This window comes from Salmo salar, chromosome 20 (genome assembly GCF_965601325.2).
Source record: "Salmo salar chromosome 20, fSalSal1, whole genome shotgun sequence".
Classification (NCBI taxonomy): Eukaryota; Metazoa; Chordata; class Actinopteri; order Salmoniformes; family Salmonidae; genus Salmo; species Salmo salar.
The window spans coordinates 63,741,851-63,762,596 of record NC_138310.1 but is presented as its reverse complement, the minus strand read 5'-3'; the positions used below and the strand labels follow the sequence as shown (position 1 = coordinate 63,762,596).

The 20,746-nt window shown below is 44.9% G+C and overlaps 1 protein-coding gene across 14 annotated transcripts in view; it reads left to right on the top strand.

Annotated features, from left to right (window-relative positions):
- LOC106581184 (synergin gamma) overlaps positions 1 to 20,356 on the top strand; it is a 49,945-nt gene extending 29,589 nt beyond the window's left edge. For 7 of the 14 annotated variants that reach the window (XM_045703787.2, XM_045703786.2, XM_082966641.1 and 4 more), the window contains 9 exons: positions 2,769 to 3,341; positions 4,475 to 4,641; positions 7,860 to 7,913; positions 8,017 to 8,113; positions 11,302 to 11,450; positions 13,320 to 13,430; positions 13,738 to 13,776; positions 17,717 to 17,749; positions 19,059 to 20,356. In XM_045703787.2, coding sequence (XP_045559743.2) covers positions 2,769 to 3,341; positions 4,475 to 4,641; positions 7,860 to 7,913; positions 8,017 to 8,113; positions 11,302 to 11,450; positions 13,320 to 13,430; positions 13,738 to 13,776; positions 17,717 to 17,749; positions 19,059 to 19,190 — 1,355 coding nt within the window. In that variant the 3' untranslated portion in view covers positions 19,191 to 20,356. Of the gene's footprint in view, positions 1 to 2,768; positions 3,342 to 4,474; positions 4,642 to 7,859; positions 7,914 to 8,016; positions 8,114 to 11,301; positions 11,451 to 13,319; positions 13,431 to 13,737; positions 13,777 to 17,716; positions 17,750 to 17,829 lie in introns of all 14 variants that reach the window. The other 7 variants (XM_014163080.3, XM_045703779.2, XM_045703781.2 and 4 more) reach the window with 6 other exon arrangements.
- The last annotated feature ends 390 nt before the right edge of the window (positions 20,357 to 20,746 follow it).

Sequence of the window (20,746 nt, the reverse complement as noted above, 5' to 3'; positions counted from 1 at the left end):
ATTGAGCAGTGTTCTGCTTGTACAACACAGTTTGTGGGGTAGATAATCAATACAGACACAGAACTGCTCCACTCCACGACTGATGTTGCCATGGCAATCTCATGAAATGCATATCATTTTGTATCGTCATGTTAGCAGAACTGTCTGCTCCTAATAGTTTGTGCTGCAGTATTGTCACACACCTAGAGAAAACCATAGAGAGGTGTTCTACAGCAGGGCGTCATGTCCTGTCTTATCTGCCTCAGAACTGTCTGATCTCCAATCTACCTCACAGCCCCAGCAGCCAACCCTGACAGGACATCTATTTCATTTGTATCAGGGGACAGCTAACTCAACCCTTGGTTAATTTACATGTGACACATCAAATTAATAGAGGTCAATGCTATGTTCTCCTTTTCAGTAGCAATTAAAGGGATACTTCGGGAGTTTGGCAATGATGCCCTTTATCTACTTCCCCAGAGTCAGATGAACTTGTGGATACCATTTCTATGTCTCGGCATACGGTTTGAAGGAAGTTGCTAACTAGCGCTAGTGCAATTGCTAACTAGCGTTAGCGCAATGACTGGAAGTCTATGGGTATCTGCATGCTAGCAGATACCCATGGACTTCCAGTCATTGTGCTAATGCTAGTTAGCATTGGCTCACCAAACGACATCTAACATCCTTCATACTGGACACAGAGACATAAAAATGGTATCCACAAGTTCATCTGATTCTGGGGAAGTAGATAAAGGGCCTCGTTGCCACAATACCTAAGTATCACTTTAGCCTAAACCTATTGGTATTATCAAAACAAATATTCCACTGTCACAACTACAGTCGTGGCCAAAAGTTTTGAGAATGAAACAAATATACATTTTCACAAAGTCTGCTGCCTCAGTTTGTATAATGGCAATTTGCATATACTCCAGAATGTTATGAAGAGTGACCAGATGAATTGCAATTAATTGCAACGTCCCTCTTGCCATGCAAATGAACTGAATCCCCCAAAAACATTTCCACTGCATTTCAGCCCTGCCATAAAAGGACCAGCTGACATCATGTCAGTGATTCTCTCGTTAACACAGGTGTGAGTGTTGACGAGGACAAGGCTGGAGATCACTCTGTCATGCTGATTGAGTTCGAATAACAGACTGGAAGCTTCGAAAGGAGGGTGGTGCTTAGAATCATTGTTCTTCCTCTGTCAACCATGGTTCCCTGCAAGGAAACATGTGCCATCATCATTGCTTTGCACGAAAAGGGCTTCACAGGCAAGGATATTGCTGCCAGTAAGATTGCACCTGAATCAACCATTTATCGGATCATCAAGAACTTCAAGTAGAGCGGTTCAATTGTTGTGAAGAAGGCTTCAGGGCGCCCAAGAAAGTCCAGCAAGCGCCAGGACCGTCTCCTAAAGTTGATTCAGCTGTAGGATCGGGGCACCACCAGTACAGAGCTTGCTCATGAATGGCAGCAGGCAGGTGTGAGTGCATCTGCACGCACAGTGAGGCGAAGACTTTTGGAGGATGGCCTGGTGTCAAGAAGGGCAGCAATGAAGCCACTTCTCTCCAGGAAAAACATCAGGGACTGACTGATATTCTGCAAAAGGTACAGGGATTGGACTGCTGAGGACTGGGGTGAAGTCATTTTCTCTGATGAATCCCCTTTCCGATTGTTTGGGGCATCCGGGAAAAAAGCTTGTCCGGGGAAGACAAGGTGAGCGCTACCATCAGTCCTGTGTCATGCCAACAGTAAAGCATCCTGAGACCATTCATGTGTGGGGGTGCTTCTCAGCCAAGGGAGTGGGCTCACTCACAGTTTTGCCTAAGAACACAGCCATGAATATAGAATGGTACCAACACATCCTCTGAGAGCAACTTCTCCCAACCATCCAGGAACAGTTTGGTGACGAACAATGCCTTTTCCAGCATGATGGAGCACCTTGCCATAAGGCAAAAGTGATAACTAAATGGCTCGGGGAACAAAACATCGATATTTTGGGTCCATGGCCAGGAAACTCCCCAGACCTTAATCCCATTGAGAACTTGTGGTCAATCTTCAAGAGGTGGGTGGACAAACAAAACCCCACAAATTCTGACAAACTCCAAGCATTGATTATGCAAGAATGGGCTGCCATCAGTCAGGATGTGGCCCAGAAGTTAATTGACAGCATGCCAGGGCGGATTGCAGAGGTCTTGAAAAAGAAGGGTCAACACTGCAAATATTGACTCTTTGCATCAACTTCATGTAATTGTCAATAAAAGTCTTTGACACTTATGAAATGCTTGTAATTATACTTCAGTATTCCATAGTAACATCTGACAAAAATATCTAAAGACACGGAAGCAGCAAACTTTGTGAAAAGTAATATTTGTGTCATTCTCATTCTCAACTTTTGGCCACGACTGTACAGATCAAGTGATTCTGTATGTGAGTGACGTATGTTGTACCCCTATATTTTCTGTCATCTATGTCACCAGTAAGTGAACCCTTACCCAAACTATAGTGCAGCACTAGATTAAATGCAGTGCATGTGAGCTCACTGTCATAATGTAGGGGAGATGGGGTGTTACTCTGACCAAAGTAAAGCTTCTTCTTGTAAGTCAACACAAATTCAGCATCAGAAACAGAATATGGCTTCCACAGTAAGTATGTTTCGTATAAGATATCATAGCTTCGCCAGATGCCTTGTCACTTTATCATGGCTGACTGACTAGTTGCTATCATTTCAGCACCCTATGCTTTTCCCACTTAGAGCCACCAGTGTATATTTTGTGTTGTCATTACAGAAGGAGACGACATGAAGTTTGACCCCTTCGGAACATCAGCAGTCAGCAGGCTGGCCAGCTATGATTGGTCAGAAAGAGAGGAATGCCTGTCTGCTCAGGGTCATGCCAAAAAGCATCTGGTCCTGGACGGTGTTGGTGTTTCCTCCTCTTTCCCTTCCTCAGACATAGTCCACAGGAAGGAGACGCCGTTCGGCAGCACAGAGAACATCCCCATCACACACACCTGCCAGACAAAGATCACCACCTTCTCAACAGAGGATAGTGTGTTGACCGACAGCAAGTTTGAGGCCTTTGCTGACTTTGGATCTTGTGAGCCGGTAGGTTTGGGTGGGGACGAGGATGATGACTTTGGGGACTTTGCCAGCACGGTGTCGGAGAAGTCAGACTCCCCCGCGGCCGAGCCGGGCTCCGAGGGGAACCTGAATGAGGCCTCAGATGAGTTCGGCGCCTTTCAGGGGGACAAAGCCAAGTTTGGGAAGTCAGACTTTCTGAAGGCCAGCTCTCAGACCAAGGTCAAGTCCAGTGAAGAGATGATCAAGAGCGAACTCGCCACCTTTGACCTCTCCGTACAAGGTGAGTCACCTGACCTGTATTCTCTCTTTCCTCTTGTTGATTTATTTTCAGAAGTCAACTGATAAGTAGATATACATTCATTTTCTGATCCTGTCAGTAGATGCTGGTTTCAAAATGTAAATTGCATCCAGTTACACCATGCCTTCTAGTTCTGATGTAGTGGTGTGAAGCAGATCAGCTGGCCCTGATGTCAGGACTTTCATCACCTCATATTGGAGCATATGTGGCCCCTCCGGCAGCTCAGTGCAGTTCCACTGTCAGACAATAGATGGCAGTGTTGTGACTACAGCCCAGAGACTGTAAAACACATCCTTGGTACACAACACAGGCAGTTGAGATAAATTACCAACACAGCCCAGAAATCCGTGCCTATACAAAATTAACTGTATTCACTCCTTGGGTGTTCATTTTTTACTGCTGTTTTCCGGTGTTATGTTTCATGCATAGTTCATTAGCTTTTCCTACCTCCAAAGTGATAAAAGCTAATTTGCCTCATTGATTTCTCTCCCAGTGTTAAACGTAATTAGTTTTCAGTTGTTATTCCCCTGTCCTTATTGAATGGTTATCTGATCGTTGTGTGGTAGTGGGGGAATGTATAAGTGCTGTCATGTTGTGGGGAAGATGATGCATGTCTCTGCAGGAGGTGATTACCTGGTTCTCTCACACACACACACGCAGACACACAGACTCAGAGAGACAGAGCCCGTGTTGAATAGTTTGGGCTCAGCATGTGACTGTGTGTTTGTCTTTTTTCGTGTGCCTGTCTATTTTCGTGTTTGTGTGTGTGTACCTGTCCATTTTTTCTGTGTGAGCGAGTGAGCCCTCATAAATTATTTATACTTGCGTTGGTTGCCGTGGCGCTGTTTTGTACATAATTAGCATTTGTTGTAAATGAAGTGTTTGTCGTCTGTGTCCTTGTCCGGAAGTAATTAGCCACAACAGAATATGAGCTCTGGTAAAAAGTCACAATTATGCCATAGTAAACAAACAGGTGCATATCTGGAATTAGCCAACATCTCTGGGTTGGTATAAGTGACCATTTTTAAAAGGGCATTTGTATGTATGCCAGACATTGCCTGTATATACTATATATGTATGTATCAAGACACTCTTTCCTCATGTCCTTGCCTCAGGCTCCCACAAGCGTAGCCACAGTTTGGGGGAGAAGGAGATTGGGCGCTCGCCCCCCTCCCCAGCCCCAGAGCAGCCCTTCAGAGACCGCTCCGGCACCCTGAGTGAGAAGAAGCCTGCCCTGCCCGTCATCAGAGACAAGTACAAGGACCTGACTGGGGAGGTGGAGGTGAGACCCACACACAGTCACGCTATCCCAGACATGTTAACTACGTTTGCCAATTATCCAGATGCTCTGTGGAGGGTTTACAAATTCAGTAGACATTGATTTCATTAGCAAACCACAGAGACTTTGGCCTTAATAAGTTAGTTTTTTAGTATTTTTTTATGGAAATGTATAAATGTCTTCTCATATAGGACCCTCTCTTTCTAAAATTATCTGCCGAAATTGTTGCAACCCCTATTACTAGCCTGTTCAACCTCTCTTTCGTATCGTCTGAGATTCCCAAAGATTGGAAAGCTGCCGCGGTCATTCCCCTCTTCAAAGGGGGTGACACTAGACCTAAACTGCTACAGACCTATATCTATCCTACTCTGTCTTTCTAAGGTCTTCGAAAGCCAAGTTAACAAACAGATTACCGACCATTTGGAATCCCACCGTACCTTCTCTGCTATGCAATCTGGTTTCAGAGCTGGTCATGGGTGCACCTCAGCCACGCTCAAGGTCCTAAACGACATCATAACCTACATTGATAAGAGAATTTACTGTGCAGCCGTATTCATCGACCTGGCCAAGGCTTTCGACTCTGTCAATCACCACATTCTTATTGGCAGACTCGACAGCCTTGGTTTCTCAAATGATTGCCTAGCCTGGTTTACCAACTACTTCTCTGATAGAGTTCAGTGTGTCAAATCGGAGGGCCTGTTGTCCGGACCTCTGGCAGTCTCTATGGGTGTGCCACAGGGTTCAAGTCTCGGGCCGACTCTCTTCTCTGTATACATCAATGATGTCGCGCTTGCTGCTGGTGATTCTCTGATCCACCTCTACGCATACGACACCATTTTGTATACTTCTGGCCCCTCTTTGGACACTGTGTTAACTAACCTCCAGACGAGCTTCAATGCCATACAACTCTCCTTCCGTGGCGTCCAACTGCTCTTAAACGCAAGTAAAACTGAATGCATGCTATTCAATCGATCACTGCCCGCACCTGCTCGCCCGTCCAGCATCACTACTTTGGTTGGCCCTCGCTTCATACTCGTCGCCAAACCCACTGGCTACAGGTTATCTACAAGTCTCTGCTAGGTAAAGCCCCGCCTTATCTCAGCTCACTGGTCACCATAGCAGCACCCACTCGTAGCACGTGCTCCAGCAGGTATATCTCACTGGTCACCCCCAAAGCCAATTCCTCCTTTGGTCGTCTTTCCTTCCAGTTCTCTGCTGCCAATGACTGGAACGAACTGCAAAAATCTCTGAAGCTGGAGACTCATATCTCCCTCAATAGCTTTAAGCACCAGCTGTCAGAGCAGCTCACAGATCACTGCACCTGTACATAGCCCATCTGTAAACAGCCCATCTATCTACCTACCTCATCCCCATACTGTATTTATTTATTTATCTTGCTCCTTTGCACCCCAGTATCTCTACTTGCACATTCATCTGCACATCTACCATTCCAGTGTTTAATTGCTATATTGTAATTACTTCGCCACCATGGCCTATTTAACTTACCTCATTTGCACTCACTGTATATAGACTTTTTGTTTTCTTTTGTTCTACTGTATTATTGACTGTATGTTTTGTTTATCCTCTCTGGGCTAGGCGGGACGAATTCGTCCCACCTACGCAACAGCCAGTTGAATCCCGTGGCGCGATTTTCAAATACCTTAGAAATGCTATTACTTCAATTTCTCAAACATATGACTATTTTACAGCATTTTAAAGACAACACTCTCGTTAATCTAACCACACTGTCCGATTTCAAAAAGGCTTTACAACGAAAGCAAAACATTAGATTATGTCAGCAGAGTACCCAGCCAGAAATAATCAGACACCCATTTTTCAAGCTAGCATATAATGTCACAAAAACCCAGCAGACAGCTAAATGCAGCACTAACCTTTGATGATCTTCATCAGATGACACACCTAGGACATTATGTTATACAATACATGCATGTTTTGTTCAATCAAGTTCATATTTATATCAAAAACCAGCTTTTTACATTAGCATGTGACGTTCAGAACTAGCATACCCCCCGCAAACTTCCGGGGAATTTACTAACAATTTACTAAATTACTCACGATAAACGTTCACAAAAAACATAACAATTATTTTAAGAATTATAGATACAGAACTCCTTTGTGCAATCGAGGTGTCCGATTTTAAAATAGCTTTTCGGTGAAAGCACATTTTGCAATATTCTCAGTAGATAGCCCAGCCATCACGGGCTAGCTATTTAGACACCCACCAAGTTTAGCCCTGACCAAAGTCAGATTTACTATTACAAAAGTTTGATTACCTTTGTTGTCTTCGTCAGAATGCACTCCCAGGACTGCTACTTCAATAACAAATGTTGGTTTGGTCCAAAATAATCCATCGTTATATCCAAATAGCGGCGTTTTGTTCGTGCGTTCCAGACACTATCCGGAATGGTAAATCAGGGTTACGAGCATGGCGCAATTCGTGACAAAAGATTTCTAAATATTCCATTACCGTACTTCGAAGCATGTCAACCGCTGTTTAAAATCTATTTTTATGCCATTTTTTCGTAAAAAAGCGATAATATTCCAACCGGGAATCTCCGTTTAGGTAAACAGAGCATTCGGTAAACAAAGCATTCGGTCGACGCGGGCACGAGCCTGAGTCTCACAGTACTGTAACCAGCCACTACCCAAACGCGCTACTTTTTTTCAGCCAGAGCCTGCAAAGCCACGATTCAGCTTTTTGCCGCCTTCTGAGAGCCTATGGCAGCCGTAGGAAGTGTCACGTAACAGCAGAGATCCTTTGTAATGGATAGAGATGGCAAAGAAGGCCAAGAAATGGTCAGACAGGGTACTTCCTGTACAGAATCTTCTCAGGTTTTGACCTGCCATTTGAGTTCTGTTATACTCACAGACACCATTCAAACAGTTTTAGAAACTTTGGAGTGTTTTCTATCCAAAGCCAATAATTATATGCATGTTCTAGTTACTGGGCAGGAGTAGTAACCAGATTAAATCGGGTACGTTTTTTATCCAGCCGTGTCAATACTGCCCCCTAGCCCTAACAGGTTATTCCATGTGTAACTCTGTGTTGTTGTATGTGTCGAATTGCTATGCTTTATCTTGGCCAGGTCGCAGTTGCAAATGAGAACTTGTTCTCAACTAGCCTACCTGGTTAAATAAAGGTGAAATAAAATAAAAATGTATATCTGAACTCATTCTAACAACTATGCATGTTGTTTCAGGAGAGTGAGCGCTATGCATATGAGTGGCAGAGGTGTCTGGTGAGTGCTCTACAGGTAAGATACTGTACAGGACTGTTCCCCCTCTCCTTTGTTGCTATATCCACACATGTGGGTGTGTGTAACCCTAACCCACTCTGCTGTCCGTCTCTGTCCCCAGGTCATCACTAAAGCCAACAACACCCTGAACAGCATCAGCAGCTCTACTGTTTGCACTGAGGTCATCCAGTCTGCTCAGGGCATGGAGTACTTGCTGGGTGAGACACACACACCACACTGACACACACACACACCACACTGACACACACACACCACACTGACACACACACACCACACTGACACACACACACACACAACACTGACAAACTCACATCACTGACACACACACATCACTGACACACACACCGACACCCGCCGACAGGGAGGTCCTGAGCTTTAAAAAGGCCGAACAGTCTTCAGCTAGAACCCCAAACTCTGCCTGATCCCCTCTGACAGATTTGTCCAGCACCACAGAGTTGCCTGTGGATCCTAGAGGGGGCTTATCTTTGCTCGGCCTGACAGACTGTGGATCCTAGAGGGGGCTTATCTTTGCTCGGCCTGACAGACTGTGGATCCTAGTGATGGCTTATCTTTGCTCGGCCTGACAGACTGTGGATACTAGTGATGGCTTATCTTTGCTCGGCCTGACAGACTGTGGATACTAGTGACGGCTTATCTTTGCTCGGCCTGACAGACTGTGGATACTAGTGATGGCTTATCTTTGCTCAGCCTGACAGACTGTGGATACTAGTGATGGCTTATCTTTGCTCGGCCTGACTGACTGTGGATCCTAGAGGGGGCTTATCTTTGCTCAGCCTGACTGACTGTGGATACTAGTGATGGCTTATCTTTGCTCTGCCTGACAGACTGTGGATACTAGTGATGGCTTATCTTTGATCGGCCTGACAGACTGTGGATACTAGTGATGGCTTATCTTTGCTCTGCCTGACAGACTGTGGATACTAGTGATGGCTTATCTTTCCTCGGCCTGACAGACTGTGGATCCTAGTGATGGCTTATCTTTACTAGGCCTGACAGACTGTGGATCCTAGTGATGGCTTATCTTTGCTCTGCCTGACAGACTGTGGATACTAGTGATGGCTTATCTTTGCTCGGCCTGACAGACTGTGGATACTAGTGATGGCTTATCTTTGCTCGGCCTGACTGTGGATGCCTCCCAAATGGCACCTTATTCATTTTGACCGGGCCCCATAGGGCTCTTGTCAAAGGTAGTGCACTATGTAGGGAGTAGGGTGCCATTTGGTGTGTACACAGACAGACAGCAGTGTCTCTTTTTAATGAGCTGTGAGATTGGTACAGGCACACATACCATTGTGAGGGGCTGAGAACAGAACACAGTGTACCACCTCTGCTGTGAGTCTTCTTCCAAAAACACACCATTATAAACCTTTGAGCTGTGCCCCTCTCAACGGAGAACAACAACTCTGTCAATCACCATTCCACGTTAACCCTTAGAGAGAGCGTAGTGTTACAGCCAACATTATGTCAGGTTGATCCAGCTTCAGAGGGCTATTTTACATAAGGAGTCTTAATGTGTTTGCTGCTGTTATCCTCCAGGTATTTCTCGTGGCACTGCCAAAAGTATCCCAGCTTGGTCTAATGATCCAACTTCAGAGGAGGTTTCAACATAGGGGACGGTAGACATGTTCAAATCAAATGTATTTATATAGCCCTTCTTACATCAGCTGATATCTCAAAGTGCTGTACAGAAACCCAGCCTAAAACCCCAAACAGCAAGCAATGCAGGTGTAGAAGCATGGTGGCTAGGAAAAACTCCCTAGAAAGGCCGAAACCTAGAGAGGAACCAGGCTATGAGGGGTGGCCTGTCCTCTTCTGTCTGTGCCGGGTGGAGATTATAACAGAACATGGCCAAGATGTTCAAATGTTCATAAATGACCAGCATGGTCAAATAATAATAATCACAGTAGTTGTCGAGGGTGCAACAAGTCAGCACCTCAAGAGTTAATGTCAGTTGGCTTTTCATAGCCGATCATTGAGAGTATCTCTACCGCTCCTGCTGTCTCTAGAGAGTAGAAAACAGCAGGTCTGGGACAGGTAGCACGTCCGGTGAACAGGTCAGGGTTACATAGCCGCAGGCAGAACAGTTGAAACTGGAGCAGCAGCACGGTCAGGTGGACTGGGGACAGCAAGGAGTCATCATGTCCGGTAGTCCTGAGGCATGGAACCCTGACCTGAGAGAATTAGAGAGAGCATACTTAAATTCACACAGGACACTGGATAAGACAGGAGAAATACTCCAGATATAACAAACTGACCCTAGCCCCCCGACACATAAACTACTGCAGCATAAATACTGGAGGCTGAGACAGGAGGGGTCAGGAGACACTGTGGCTCCATCCGATGATACCCCCGGACAGGGCCAAACAGGAAGGATATAACCCCACCCACTTTGCCAAAGCACAGCCCCCACACCACTAGAGGGATATCTTCAACCACCAACTTACCATCCTGAGACAAGGCCGAGTATAGCCCACAAAGATCTCCGCCACGGCACAACCCAGACAGGAAGACCATGTCAGTGACTCAACCCACTCAAGTGACGCACCCCTCCTAGGGACGGCATGAAAGAACACCAATAAGCCAGTGACTCAGACCCTGTAATAGGGTTAGAGGCAGAGAATCCCAGTGGAGAGATGGGAACCGGCCAGGCAGAGACAGCAAGGGCGGTTCGTTGCTCCAGAGCCTTTCCGTTCACCTTCACAATCCTGGGCCAGACTACACTCAATCATAGGATCCACTGAAGAGATGAGTCTTCAGTAAAGACTTAAAGGTTGAGACCGAGTCTGCATCTCTCACATGGGTAGGCAGACCATTCCATAAAAATGGAGCTCTATAGGAGAAAGCCCTGCCTCCAGCTGTTTGCTTAGAAATTCTAGGGACAATTAGGAGGCCTGCGTCTTGTGACCGTAGCGTACGTGTAGGTATGTACGGCAGGACCAAATCAGAAAGATAGGTAGGAGCAAGCCCATGTAATGCTTTGTAGGTTAGCAGTAAAACCTTGACATCAGCCCTTGCCATAACAGGAAGCCAGTGTAGGGAGGCTAGCACTGGAGTAATATGATCACATTTTTTTGGTTCTAGTCAGGATTCTAGCAGCCGTATTTAGCACTAACTGAAGTTTATTTAGTGCTTTATCCGGGTAGCCGGAAAGTAGAGCATTGCAGTAGTCCAACCTAGAAGTAACAAAAGCATGGATACATTTTTCTGCATCATGTTAGCTGTTTTCCTGGAAGCATCTTTTTTATTGCCCTTGTTGTATTTCTCACTGTCTAACCTTGGCTTATGTTGGAGCTGGCTGTGGGAGAGAACTGGGAGCAGGTGTGTTAAGGTTGTGTGTTAATGTCGACCTGTGTTTATGTGGCAGGTGTGGTGGAGGTGTACCGCGTGACCAAGCGTGTGGAGCTGGGGATCAAGGCCACGGCCGTGTGTTCTGAGAAGCTGCAGCAGCTGTTGAAGGATATCAGCCGCGTCTGGAACAACCTCATGGGCTTCATGTCCCTGGCCAACCTGGCGGTAAGAAACATACAGTCAACACACACACATACACACGCACACACACGCACACACACACACACACAGACCTCCCTTCCTCCAATGCAGTGGGTTAGGCTACACATAGACCTGAGAAATTGACACTTGATTGTAACTAGCTGCTTTGTCTAGAAAATGTTCCTGATGAAATGTTGAGTGGATTATCAATGACTCATGCCAAGTAGGATTATCAATGAAACCTTGATTGTGTGACAGTGTACTAAACCAAGCCCTATGGTGGTATCTGTTAGTGTGTGTAGCTGTGGGGATGGGGAGTGTAGAGCAGTCTGTTGTAGGCTGTAGTGATGTGTGGAGAACAGAGGCAGTGAGATCCAGTTGACAGTTCACTGCCTCAGTCAGCCTCACAAAGAACATTGCTTCTCAAATGCCAGCAGATAAAACAGACCGGCCATCTCCTGACTCGAGATAATGTCAGTGCAGAAAGAGAGAGAATTAGTGGAGCGGAGAGGGACAGGGGGAGGTAGAGGGAGACGGAGTGAGTGAGTAGTAATCTGCGTTATCTCAGACCGTAGACCTGCAGCTGCTTTCTGATTCTGCAGGCTCTGCCCTCAGAGAGAGAGAGAGAGGAGCTGTCTGGGCACACTCACCTGTTCACACAGCTCTGCTGCCAACAGACTAATGGACTGTATTTACTTTCATTTCCCAGATTAAAGACATATTTCTACTTCAGTTTATTAAGCTGGTTAATGAATAAATTAATAGAGAAATGTGTATTCCTTAGAGCAGTGTTCTGCCAAGGCAGCAGCTCTTCCTGGGGTCCAGCTAAATGAAGGCAGTTATGCAATTTTAAAAACATTATAATACATTCCCAACAGATTTCACAACACATGAAGTGTGTGCCCTCAGGCCACCACTCTACTACCACATATCTACAACACAAAATCCATGTGTATAGTGGTCTGTATCCAGGTATTATAAACCGCGTCGTTCGCGCCCTGATGCGTTGCGCCGTGCCTAAGAACAGCCCTTAGCCATGGTATGTTGGCTGTATACCACACCCCCTCGGGCCTTATTGCTTAAATATATAACTTGTTTTTTAAATGTACATTTAAATGATGAAACTCCTTGCACATATGGTACTTTTCCTCAACTGTCAACCGTAGATCTCTCATTTCATGCAGTGTTTTGTGAAGTAGCAAATGGTTCTTGATGTGATGATCAAATTTATTTATATAGCCCTTCGTACATCAGCTGATATCTCAAAGTGCTGTACAGAAACCCAGCCTCAAACCCCAAACAGCAAGCAATGCATGTGAAAGAAGCACGGTGGCTAGGAAAAACTCCCTAGGAAAAACTCCCTAGAAAGGCCAAAAACCTAGGAAGAAACCTAGAGAGGAACCAGGCTATGAGGGGTGGCCAGTCCTCTTCTGGCTGTGCAGGGTGGATATTATAACAGAACATGGTCAAGATGTTAAAATGTTCATAAATGACCAGCATGGTCAAATAATAATAATCATAGTAGTTGTCGAGGGTGCAACAAGCACGTCCGGTGAACAGGTCAGGGTTCCATAGCCGCAGGCAGAACAGTTGAAACTGGAGCAGCAGCACGGCCAGGTGGACTGGGGACAGCAAGGAGTCATCATGCCAGGTAGTCCTGAGGCATGGTCCTAGGGCTCAGGTCCTCCGAGAGAAAGACAGACCTGCCTAAAGACCTGCCTAAAGCAAAAATAATTACTAGGTACTGCTCTGTTATTCAGCTGTCCTTAAGTGTCCATGCATACAAAGACCGTTGAAATGTTTTGAATCCTTCTTGAATGTAATTTGATTTGTGGATTCAAATAAAGTATTTAAAATGTGTGTGCGTGTGCATCTGTGTGTTTCTCTGTCCAGCCTGATGAGAGCTCGCTGGACTTCTCCTCCTGTATCCTGAGACACGGCATCAAGAACGCCAAGGAGCTGGCCTGTGGGGTGTGCCTGCTCAACGTGGACTCACGCAGCAAGGTCTGCACACACACACACACACACACACACTCATGTACAGACACACACTTGTGTCAAGTCAACACATATACTGTAAACATACACTAATTGTCAGTCAACACACAATCACGATTGCCAACCAACACACCCTCAATCCCTCAACAGATGGACCCAACAACTGTTGAAACATTTGATTACAAATATGCTCCAACACATTTCTCAAGTTGAATAAACCATGAATCATTTTGCCATTTGAGAGTTGTTTTTAAACTAGTGGTTGACGCATAATAACTAAATGATTGTTTCTTTGACATTGAACATTTTGCAGAGCAAAGAAGAGACAACTATTGGACGTCTGTTTAAAAGAGTATGATGCGGTGAACTGTCAACTGAATCTCACTTCAGTCTCTCCTACTGGGGGCCAAATTCTCCACTGACAGACAGGCGATGTGGTGCCAAAATGACAGCACATTCTTCTTCTCACAGCTCCCTCCCTTCACACTGGCTGCATCCCAAATGGCACCCTATTCCCTATGGGCCCTGGTCAAAAGTAGTGCACTGTTTAGAGAATAGAGTGCCATTGGAGACGTTACCGGTGCCGACAGCTGCAGCACTGTGTCCATGCACAGAGGCAGCACTGTGTCCATGCACAGAGGCAGCACTGTGTCCATGCACAGAGGCAGCACTGTGTCCATGCACAGAGGCAGCACTGTGTCCATGCACAGAGGCAGCACTGTGTCCATGCACAGAGGCAGCACTGTGTCCATGCACAGAGGCAGCACTGTGTCCATGCACAGAGGCAGCACTGTGTCCATGCACAGAGGCAGCACTGTGTCCATGCACAGAGGCAGCACTGTGTCCATGCACAGAGGCGTTAGAAATGACCAGGCTATCCTATTACACCAAATTCCTCTCCACAATAATTTCAGGTCATCTTCATTTCTGAGTCTTATTAGAGAAGATGATGATAACTGTTAAGATGATAACTCTGCTGGAAGGGAGAGAAGGAGAAAAAGAGGGAGGTAAAAATAGAGTTGGAGGAGACAGACAGGATGTGATAAGAGTAAAGTTGTACTTTTGGCACCTCTGGTTGGGCTGAGGGAATTGTGGGAAGGTTTCTGGAGGGTCAGTGAAGCATTCAACTTTACTCTGACAATAACGGGATTGTAGCGCTGATGCCTTCATCTGACGGCCACCTTTCACTTCACCTCTTACCAGCTACTAACAGCAAGTCTATGCCATATGCATCCATATCTGTGTGTTCTAACTACTCATCTCATCATTTGAGTTCTACTATGGCTTAAAATGTGTTTATTGTGACACTTTCTTTTCCACTTGTCAAAACCTGATCATCAGTAACTAGGTGTCAAATTGGGGACCATTTATAATATAGTTTGACTGTACGGTCTGCAGGGCAAGATTGCTTTGATTGTTTCTTACGTTGTTCCCCTGCATCATTTAGCCAGATAGATTGATATGGCTGAGAGGGATGTGAGTCTGGACTGAGTTTAGACAGCAGATGTGGGTCACAGCCTCACTCATCAGACCAGGCAGGAGCCAGGAGCACAGGTGCTAAGAAATCTGCTGAGGGTTAGGGTCTGTCTGTCTGTCTGTCTGTCTGTCTGTCTGTCTGTCTGTCTGTCTGTCTGTCTGTCTGTCTGTCGCATGCAATTTCTCTCTATCATTCTGTTTCTCTATCTTATCTCTCACACACTCTGTGCTTTTCTCGCTCGCTCGTGTGGAGTGAGTCAGGCTAAATAATAGTTGTTGTTTTTTTGTATTCCCCTGACATCAGATTAATAACTCACCTTTTAATTACTTTTTTGCCTAGTGGAGCGTTTGTAAGAAAGCATAAAAGCCAAACAGAGAATAGCAACCCCTCTGAGAATAATGAAATCACAGAAAGTGTTTTAATACAGAAGTCGATAATACTATCGTCCTTCAGAGTACAGGTAGGTTCTGTCTGTCTACCAACTAGAGGTAGGCATGTGGTGATGATGGCATCACTGGCATAATATTATGATGGGCACCATTGAGAGACTGGAGCTAGGTTGTTGTTCATTGATACTGCTGACTCGGGTCTGGGTTTTATCTTATCCAATGGAGGCCTGTCTCCATGTTCTTCGTCCAATCATCCTCATATGTTGAGTCAGGGATGGGCAACAGCAACACATGTAGCCTGTTAGCAGATCAGTCTGGGTTTTAGCTAAGTCATGTTTGATGTCATGTCAAACATGTATGGCATGACAACGAATGACAAGGGGGTTGGCTAAAGCACATAAACACACTATATATACAAAAGCATGTGGACACCTCTTCAAATGAGTGGATTTGGCTATTTCAGCCACACACGTTGCTGACAGGTGTATAAAATCGAGCACACATCCATGCAATCTCCATTGACAAACATTGGCAGTAGAATGACCTTACTGAAGAACTCAGAGACTTTCAATGTGACACCGTCATAGGATACCATCTTTCCAACTAGTCAGTTCATCAAATTTCTGTGCTGCTAGAGCTGCCATGGTCAACTGGAAGTGCCGTTATTGTGAGGTAGAAACATCTAGGAGTAACAACGGCTAGGCTGTGACGTGGTAGGCCACACAAACTCACAGAATGGGAGCGCCGAGTGCTGAAGCTCGTAGCGAGTAAAAATCGTCTGTCCACGGTTGCAACACTCACTACTGAGTTCCAAACTGCCTCTGGAAGCAACGTCAGCACAAGAACTGTTCGTCAGGACCTTCATGAAATGGGTTTCCATGGCCAAGCAGCTGCACACAAGCCTAAGATGACCATGCGCAATGCCAAGCGTCGGCTGGAGTGGACTCTGGAGGAGTGGAAACGCGCTCTCTGGAGTGATGAATCATGCTTCACCGTTTGGCTGTCCGATGGACGAATCTGGATTTGGCGGATGCCAGGAGAACGCTTCCTGACCCAATGCGTAGTGCCAACTGTAAAGTTTGGTGGGTGAGGAATAATGTTCTGTGGCTGTTTTTCATGGTTCGGGCTAGGCCTCTTAGTTCCAGTGAAGGGAAATCTTGATGGTATAGCATACAATGACATTCTAGACAATTCTGTGCTTCCAACTTTGTGGCAACAGTTTGGGGAAGGCCCTTTTCTGTTTCATCATGACAATGCCCCCGAGCACAAAGTGAAGTCCATACAGAAATTGTTTGTCGAGATCGATGTGGAAGAACTTGACTGGCCTGCACAGAGCCCTGACCTCAACCCCATCGAACACCTTTGGGATGAGTTTGAACGCCGACTGCGAGCCAGGCCTAATCGCCCAACATCAGTGTCCGACCTCACTAATACTCTTGTGGCTGGATGGAAGCAAGTCCCCGCAGAAATGTTCCAACATCTAGTGGAAAGCCTTCCCAGAAGAGTGGAGGCTGTTATAACAGCAAAGGGGGGACCAACTTCATATTAATGCACATGATTTTGGAATGAGATGTTTGACGAGTAGGTGTCCACATACTTTTGGACATGTAATGTATCTGCTATCAGGCTAAGCAACAGATAGCATCTAAACATAGTTTGTTACTTGGGCTCCCAAGTGGCGCAGCGGTCTAAGGCACTGCATCTCAGTGCAAGAGGCGTCACTACAGTCCCTGGTTCAAATCCAGGTTCTATCGTATCCGGCCGTGATTGGGAGTCCCATAGGACGTCATTGTAAATAAGAATTTGTTCTTAACTGACTTGCCTAGTTAAATAAATACATTAAAAATAAACTTGGAGACTGCAACAAGCTATAAAACTCTGTGATAATTTGAGTTTAATGCTATTTTCTCCCAATGATAAATGCTAATGAGTGCAATTATTCTCAAAAGTAGAAGTGTGCTTTTTTTCCAAAGAATCATTTATGCATTATTATTCATAAATGTCAGATTCTGAAATATCTCAAGGATTTGAAGTGATTTTTCAGTTTAATTTGGTTATGACTTTCTCTGGAAAAGGCCAATAACATTAAATCAAGTTTACTTGGCAGTGGGCGCCTAATTCCATGGGTTTGCAGACTGCACAGTATTTCTCTCAAATCTATTGCGGAGTCTGGAATCCTGCTTCAAAGATGCCCATCCCTGTTTATTGGAAAATGAGATGGATGATCGTAGTGTGGTACTTTAGATTCTTTCACTTTGGGGCTCTTGAAATGTTCTGGAGACGGGTTGCTCTTTCACTTCCTTTGGTGTACCAACGTTCCGTTCATACTGACGGACTGATCCTCAGTTATTGTACAGTTTCACTTTGCTTACTCAGGACAATGCATGAAACCAGGAAAATGCTGACACCTCTTGTGCTACTTACAGGCACTGGCTAAAGACCATGACAAGAGGTTAAGGGTAAGGGTGTATTTCACTTATTTTCGCCTCTTAAGCAGCAGTAGACTGTAGCCTACACCTTTATTCATTTGCATTAACAGGTGGTGTTTCTAGTCTGGAGCCCTGTAGCACCATGAGCAGCACTGTCCTCTTGGTTTCCTAATGGTGGGTCATTAACCTTTAGATTACAGTTAGAATTAACACCTAGGATTAATCATGCTGACCTTTCATTTTGGTCTTATTCTACCATCCAATGGTCTAACTCTCCCAAGCATATCCTCTCTGCAGCACTTTCTACTTTTGTTCTCGCCCACATTACATGTCTGTTGGCACGATCATGTTTGATGGGTAAATTGCACATAATCCCGGTTCTGCAGGCAAGGACTGGGGAGATGGAGGTGAGGGAGAGGTGGAGAGGGGGTGGGATTGAAGAAGAGAGGGGAGAAGGAGACAAGGGGTTATGCCTTTGTGTTCTGTTCTTTCTTTTTTCACTCTTCCTCTCCAACAGTCCAGGCTTTGGCACACGGGATAAATAAAGGTTGGAGGAAAGAAGTTGGATGAGGCAGATGGAATGAGAATACATTGTGAAACCTGAGTGTGTGTCGGTGTATGTGAGAAAGGCAACAGGTGTGCGCAGCATAGTAAATGTACTGTAAATGGTTTGTGAGCATGTGGACAGGTATGAGTATACTATATGGTGTGTGCGTGTTCCCAGGTTGTTGTATATGCAGTTTGTCTGTCTGGGAGGATATGATTCACCACATTCTCTTTCATGCTTTAGCTCGGATATTTCATCAGGGATACAAACACTTAAACTGCACAACACCAACATTAGCATCTCCTCCTTATCACCAACCTGCTGCTACTGCTGGGCTCAGCTAAATGCAAGCTCACGTAACAGCTCTCTGCCCCTCTCAGTTCACTAAGTTTATTTTCTCAACGGCTATATTCAGATGTTATGTGGGAGTGCCATTCAGCTATCTCGATAGATTCAACTAACTGTCAGGAGATCGAGCAATGAGCAACACTCTTATTGATCAGTAGACAGAGCATTGTGCCAAACATGAGTCATATTTTCAAAGGGTCAGTTCTTGTTGACCTCTTGTTTGTGTGCCACAGTGGAGATATGCAGGTTAAGCTGCCCACAAATCCCTGCTTCTAGCATTACTCTCATAGATGAGTTATTTAGTTCCTGTTGATTTATCTTTACCACTGCTTTCTATTTGTTAGCCAGAGGTACTGCCAGGTTCATCTGTTCATTAACTATTCAGTTGAACCTTGTTGTCCTAACCATCACCCCCATTTCGCCCTTATTTGACCCTTCCGCCAGGCTTTCAACTCAGAGACGGACAACTTCAAGCTGCTGTACGGGGGCCACCAGTACCACGCCAGCTGTGCCAATTTTTGGATTAACTGCGTGGAGCCCAAACCGCCGGGCCTCATTCTGCCCGACTTGCTCTGAGCGCCGGACAACGTTGCCATGGCAACGTGCGCCGGGTAATCAACACTGGCGAGGTGCGGCAGCCGGGTTCTCCCTGCACACCGCACAGCCTCTCACCTTGGGCTGCGAGCACAGATATCACAGAGCGAGAGAGACCTCAGAAGTCACTGGAATTCTCTTTATTTATTAGCCTTCTATTCTCTCCTTTTCCTTCTCTCTCTGAGGTAGTCTCCATGCTCTTTGCAGTGGTGAAGAAGTGCAAATCTGCTAGTTTGTACAAATTCAAGGCTTGACACAGTAAAGCCTGTTCTGTATCATAATGTATTGTAAAATTGTACTTTATTAATGGTGTCATTGTTACTTTTTTCCTTTGTCTGGTCTCATATACAGTATAATGCAATGTAAGTTACAGGATGCCTTTTAGCATTGATGTTTGTGACTTCTCTGGCAGGCTTGATTTATTTTGGGAAACAGTATTCAGATAATTAACCAATGTTGTGCTATGTTAACCCAATGGAGGTCTAGTCCCTATGTCAGCAGGAGAAAATGTGGACAGTGATATGAATAGGGTTGTGGGTCTCAACACTTTCTGTAATGCACTCTTTCTGTTCTCAACAAGTCCATAAGAAACTATTAAAACTGCAATATACTAACATTGAAGGCTGAAGAAACTTGGGAGACAAACTGAGATGTAAAGCGATCTGTTTCCCATGATGTCACTTGTATCATCACACTGCTGGTACTGAATCACTGACGCTCGGGTCTCTAAAAGCATAGTCCATGGCTGTTAACATTTTAATTTATATTTACCATTTTAAGTATTGTGTGACATTAACTGCTTTTTAATGTCTTTGTATTGGTGGATAGGGACTGCTTTATCTAAATGAATGTTAATGTGCTGTTTGAACATTTTTGTGATACTGGGACTTGAAAGGGAGTCTTAATTCTTAAAGATTGTTGGCTGTAGGTTTTGTTTTTCTGTCTTGCTGTGCCAGTGTGTATATACTCACACTGATGATGGGGATGTTTTGGCAGATCTAAGTCTTGAATGAAGTCAACTGATTATGGACTACTATTTCAGCAGCACTTTGTGTGGATTACAGTATCATAATATTGTAATTACAATGACTAACTGTAATGTGAAGTGATGATATTTACATAAATAATACATTGATGCATAAATTCAATACTTTTCATGGTCATTGATCAAGTCATCAATTAATGTATTACCTGGAAGCCTATTACCATACTAATCAATTCTGCCGAATTGTTTTTAATCTTTTCTGATATAATTGAGAAGGTTGGTTTGAATGTCAACATGAATCCTGAAGGCATTCTATTGTCCCAATAGCACCAGTCGTTTAGTCTGTACCAATTATGTTCAGAATCTATTGCAGCAATATATAAGCAGTACTTCTCCTAAAATGCCAAATGGATTGAGATTCTCACCTTTTGTATTTCACTCAATAGCATGCTTTTTCTCAGACCAGAGAGGCCTCATCTCTATCACTTTGTGACCAAATGAAATACATTATCCTCAGACAAGCCTGCTGGAGGACAGCGTGCTAAAACAATCA